Consider the following 6,182-nt stretch of genomic DNA (forward strand, 5'->3'; position numbering starts at 1 on the left):
CTTCCTTAAATTTACGTTGTCTTGCTGGTACGTGGACTGTAAAATTTACGTTGTTTTGCTGGTACCTGAACTGTTAAATTTATGTTGTTTTGCTGCAACTTGAATTGTGAAATCTAAGCTGTGTCTTCGCTACTGGAGTTGCGCTTAGGTATGCCGCTTGAGCATAGAGGTTGTGAAATCGTTCGTTGGGGAGCTTCGCTCAAAGACAGGGACTCAAGCATTCCATCGCAGCATCATTTATTTGCGACCATGTCTCACGGTACCCGAACCAAGAATGACAAAAGTAAACACCAAAAAAACAGTTCACGTGCTCCCCGCACGATCGTTGTCTTCTTCCCTTTGTAACACGTTTACAACTTCAGCCCAAAAATGTTACACGCAAAAAATGTTCTAACACACTCCCCCCCAAAATGGGCTAGCGCGCATTTTTAACCGTTGGCCAGTTCTAGCGGATACAGCAGTTGCACCGGTCTTCTTCGCAAAGTCCCATCAGGTAGGCGTACGGTGCAAGCCCTGACTTTCTCATCCCTGCCGCAGAATACGTCCACAATCCTGCACAACTTCCAGAGCGGCCGTGGTTGTTTCTCATCGTGCAAGATGACTATGTCGCCAGGTTTGAGCGCTGATGACTTGAAAACTCTCGACGAACGAGATGACTGCAGTTCGGCCAAGTGTTCCTTGTGCCATCTTTTCCAAAAGTGGGCAAGACCCCTTTGTCGACTTGTCCAAAAGTTCTCTCGTAGTTGCAGGAGTGTATCTCTGATGCCCGCATGAAGAAGTTGATGATGAGTCTGACGAACCAGTAGCTTCGTGTAATGATGATCTCCAGGCAAGATCCTGGGATGTCGCTCGTCGTACGTTCCATGGCTGAACTGTAGACGTCCGCCAGCCCTGATAATCCCGTCGTTGTCGATGAATGGTGTTAGGTCCCTTAATGGCGAGTTGCTCGGAATTTTGGAGCCCTTTTCGATACAGCTCAGTTCGTGCTGAAAGGTCATCCGTTGAACTGTCGTTATCCAATGGACTTCGGCCTTTTCGATCTCTTCTGTTGACAGTACTCCACTCCTCCTGACATGCGATTTCAGGTTATGAATATAGCGCAGGACCCATGCTGTTGTCCTATGAAGCTTGAGTACGGAACTGTACTTGTTGATGTCAAGTAAAACCGGTACTGTGGATGTTGAAGTAGCTGTGGTTAACACCTGGGATTTCATTTCTTCAAGTTCTTCGGACGCAAACCGTGTCGTTGGGGGCCTTCCTGGCCACGAGCTCTCGTCGCTGACGATCCACGGTGGTCCCTTCCACCACAACTGACTCTCGATCAGTCGTTGAGCTGATATTCCTCTTGTCATTAAGTCAGCGGGATTCTCTTTGCTCGGACAGTAGTGCCAAGGATGCGAATCGCTGTTCTTTTGAATTTCGGTCACTCGGTTCCTTACGAATGGTTTCCATCTTGCTGCATCGCCCTGGATCCAATGGAGTGTGATCATACTGTCGGTCCAGAAATGCACGCCGCCAACGTCAAGCTTGAGGTTTCCGCCGATGTACTGAAATAGGCGTGATGCCACGAGGCTCGCCATCAACTCTAGACGGGGCAGCGTCAGTTGTTTTAGTGGAGCGATTCTTGACTTCGCCAGAACCAGTGTCGTCGTCGTCCTTCCTGTTAAGTCCCTTACGCACAGGTACACTACCGCGCCGTAGGCTGCGGTGCTTGCATCCGCAAAGACGTGCAGCACTCTGCTGTCGGCGACGTCACTTAAGCCATACTCGTAAAATCGCGGTACTTGTATCCGCGATAAATGTCTTAGGTCGTCGCACCAGTCAGCCCATTGGTGTCTGATGTCATCTGGTAGAATTTCATCCCATCCAAGTTTAAGTCGCCAAGTGCGTTGAAAACAGAGTTTAGCGGTTACGAGAAATGGCGAAATCAATCCCATTGGATCATACAGCCTTGCTGCTGTCTGTAGTACGAAACGTTTCGTATCTTTACGTTGCTCGGAGATCTGCCTGACACTGTCCACTGCGAATGTCAGGTTGTCCGTCGCGGGATTCCAAGATAATCCGAGAACTTTCAGTACACCCGCCACTTGACCCTGTGGCATCGCTGCTGTTGCTTCCTCCTCAAACAAGTTCCTCATGGTCGGACTATTGGACGCCCATTTGTGCAACTTCATAGAAGCAGTTTGGAATATGCTCTTCGCCTCACGGTAAAGTTTCTCGGCACTTCCTTCATCTGCTGCTCCAACCAGAAGGTCGTCAACGTACAGTGACTCGCTGAGCAACGTACACGTGACGGGGTATTCGTCTTTCAGGCTCCGCAGGTGGTGTTGTAATGTAGCTGCCAGTAGAAAGGGGCTCGACGTGGTTCCAAAAGGGACCCTGGTCATTCTGTACGTTTCGATGTCTGGCAAAGGTTGATCGTGTGTCGGAGCTTCCTTCAGCCACAGAAAACGTAGTGCATCTCTGTCAGCGTCGGTGACGCCAATCTGTAAGAAGGCCTTCTCGATGTCAGCGACCATAGCCACCCGATATTTCCTGAAGTTCAGCAGTAATGCCACTAGGTCACAGTTCAAGTTGGGGCCACTTTCCAAATTGTCGTTCAGTGACTTCGCCTTGGCATCGTGTGACGAGGCATCAAATACGACCCGCAGCTTTGTCGTGCTGGCGCCTTCTCTGATTACCGCCTGATGGGGCATGTAGTACGTCCTGCCCTGCGATGATTGATGTGGGCTTGCCACCTCCGCAATACCGCTGCGTAGCTGCTGCCGTATGACGTTGTCATACTCGCTCATGAGCTGTGGGTCACGTGTAAGCTTCCTCAGGAGTTGATGAAGTCGCTTTCGGGCGACGGCCTCGTTGCTCTCCAGATCCACTTCCGTTTTCCACGGTAGGCATACTTGATAGCCATCTTCGACCTTCACCACAGTCTCCATGAACGACGTTACAACGTCGTTATCCCTCGTATCATCGTTTTCTGTCTCACGTATTCCCAGGCTGTCCAAATCCCACAACTTTGTCACGAGCTCTTCCAGTGGCCGCTCTTGCGTCACCGTCCGCAGCACTACCGTCTTGTCACAGTGTACAACATTTCCGCCTGTCGGGATGGGACCCTGAACACACCAGCCGAAGGACGTTTCGATGGCCCTCAGTCCCTTGCCGAGGTCTTCCACCTTCCCGCTGACGACTTCCCAATAATAGTCGGATCCTATGAGCACTGCGATCTCTTTGGAATCGGTCTGAATAACATCAGCTGGCTCCAGATTCTTGTCGTTCAGCTTGCTTTGTATATCTTTGTCAATCATCGGAAGAATCTGCTCGCAAATGCTGTCGGTTTCCAATGCTTCAATCTCGAAGCTCTTTTCTCCACTACGACTGCTCATTGACAATCGTACTCTCCTGAAGCTCCGTTCTGTGAGGTGGCCTCCAAACACTTCAACCGTAAGCTCCTCGGTCTCCAAATACTTGCACCCCAGTTTCTTCGCCATCCTCCTTGATATGAAGGACCGCTGGCTCCCGCCATCAAACATGATTCTGGCAAGTGTCGTGGATATTTCTCCAGCCAGCATAGCCGTCGCAGTCTGAAGGAGAACTGTAGCCCTCCTTGAATTGTCAGCAGCTGAATGTAGGCTAACGGACGTCGTTGGCGTTGCGACAGAGTCCTGATCCCCGTCAATTTCTTTCGATCCTTTTTTCGACGCGTAGCTTGGATCGCACATTGAAGCTGCATGTCGGCCTGTGCATTTCCTGCAACGCAACCTGCTCTTGCACTCCCTGGATTGATGATTAAGTTTAGTGCATCGGTAGCACCTCCGCTCAGCTCTGAGAATCTCCTTTTTCTTCGTTAACGGAATGTCAGAATCACAATTCTCCGTCTCATGCTGTTGTGACGAACAGAATGTGCAGCGTGTCTTCCCAGCCAAGTGCTGCAGTGCGGCTACTGAAGCTGTTGGCTGGCGTTTGCGGTCGTGAGAAGTCTTGTACTGTCCCTTGTCGTCGGTTTTTTGGGTAGATGTTGCCTGCTCCCGGCTTTCTACTTCAATTCTAACCAGTTGAAGTAGGTCTGACACCTTCTTCCGGTATTGCCTCACAGAAGGGTCAGAAATTCTTGCCGTTCCGGCGCTGTCTCCAGCTTGAATATCAGATGGAACTCCCACCGGGATGGATGCCATTGCCGATTTTCTGTGATATTGCAGCACAATGTCTCTCGGTAACGAGCGTAGCAGTACAGGGTACAGCAGTGAACAGTAAGAGTCTTCACTCACACCTAGGACATTCAGTCCGCGAATGTGGGCTTGGAGTCTGTCATAGAGCTTACGAAGCTCGCGTACGTCTTCGGACAATCGTACGGGACGAATATTCAAAAGTGCTTCCATGTGATCCTGAATGATGGCAGTTTCCGTCCCATAACGTTGCTGCAACAACTCTACTGCGTCCTTGTAGCATTCTGCTGACAAGTGCAGACCTGCTATAGCAGCTGCTGCCTCGCCGACTAATACCGACTTTAGGTAACTGAACTTGTCACTCTGGGTCAGATCTTCGTTCTGATGGATCAGCCGTTGAAATTGTTCCCAAAAGGCCTGCCAATTTCGCTGCTTGCCGTCGAACTTCAATAACTCCAATTTAGGGAGTTTCACCTTGACTGCCGTCGATCTCGTCGTAGAAGTGGTCTGTATTCCAGTTTGTACAGATCCATTCTTCTTGCATTTCAGTCTGGCGATGCAGGTAATCACACGGTCGTTGTATTCATATGTGCGCGTAAAATCCTCTTCGCTCTGTTCGATCTCGCTGTGTTCGATTTCAGCGTCTACGTCGTTAAGTTGCTGGTGACACGCTTGAAGCCGTTCGATCAACACATCGAGAGCGTCCAATGTGGCTTCTCCAGTCCCGCTCAGTAGACTGTTGGCTTCGGTGATGATTCGGGTCACTTGGGACCGGAGCACCTGACGTTTCTTCGGTAGATGAGACATGGCGTCCGCCGTGTTCGATTCCGTTGATTCGCTGCGTCGTTACCGTTTCAGCAGTGTTCGTCGATCAGAGTCCTTCAATACCTTCAGTCCTCGAAGATCCCGGGTTTCGGCACCAAAAGTTATGTGAAATCGTTCGTTGGGGAGCTTCGCTCAAAGACAGGGACTCAAGCATTCCATCGCAGCATCATTTATTTGCGACCATGTCTCACGGTACCCGAACCAAGAATGACAAAAGTAAACACCAAAAAAACAGTTCACGTGCTCCCCGCACGATCGTTGTCTTCTTCCCTTTGTAACACGTTTACAACTTCAGCCCAAAAATGTTACACGCAAAAAATGTTCTAACAGAGGTACTGTCATCAAGCAGTAGCGTCTATTTGCGAACAGGATGGAGCATGTACTAAATGCAAACAGTTTGGGGCATGCTGATTATGTGTAGTAGGGCGTACAGCGTTAATGTAAACGTGCCCAGGATTGATCTTTGAAGGTAACCCTTGCATTTGCAAGCGTCAAGTGTACTCAAGAACATCCCTGACGTGTCTTCCCGATGTTCCTATGTGTTCCTATAGGAACACATAGGAACACATAGGACACCAAAACAAAATGTAATATGACGCTTCGATGCCTGTTCGGACACCAACATCAGAATGAAACAAGAAAGGTATACCATCCGAATTCTACTTATAGCTTAGTGATGAGCTTGTAGGAATCAGGTAGTGGCCCTTTGGAACTGTTATATGCGTTATCATCACGATGAATGTGCCAAGATTCCAAAAAGTTTCTTACCCCCATCTATGCTCGTGGGGTAAGAAAATTTCTACCACATCTACCACAGCAATCAATATAGTCTTGATTGCTGTGGTAGATACCATGCGCACAACTTCTGGCCACTTGCTGAAAGCGTCTGCTAAGACAAAATAATGATTCCCATGCAGCTCTGCAAAATCAGCATGCAGTCGACACCTGGGCTTCTCTGGGGACTCCCACTGATGAAGTGGCACAGGAGATTCTTGTGCCGCGACGGATGCACATTGATCGCAACGTCACCCCCTTGCTTCAGTACCCTTGTCAAGACCTGGCCACCACAAGTATGAGCGGGCCAGCATTTTCATTTTGGTCTGTCCAACATGAGAATCATGTAGAGTGTACAGCAAATCCGCTCGATACTTCTCCGGAATCACAGTGCGTAGTCCCCAAAGGACACAACCTCTGTGA

General features: G+C 49.5%; 1 protein-coding gene across 1 annotated transcript; it reads right to left on the minus strand.

Moving 5' to 3' along the window:
- Nucleotides 1-428: 428 nt before the first annotated feature.
- LOC135394016 (uncharacterized) lies at nucleotides 429-4,967 on the minus strand. Its single transcript, XM_064624442.1, has one exon. The coding sequence runs from the start codon at nucleotides 4,965-4,967 to the stop codon at nucleotides 429-431; it is 4,539 nt and encodes a 1,512-aa protein (XP_064480512.1).
- Nucleotides 4,968-6,182: the final 1,215 nt, after the last annotated feature.

Source organism: Ornithodoros turicata, chromosome 1 (assembly GCF_037126465.1).
Source record: "Ornithodoros turicata isolate Travis chromosome 1, ASM3712646v1, whole genome shotgun sequence".
Taxonomy (NCBI): Eukaryota; Metazoa; Arthropoda; class Arachnida; order Ixodida; family Argasidae; genus Ornithodoros; species Ornithodoros turicata.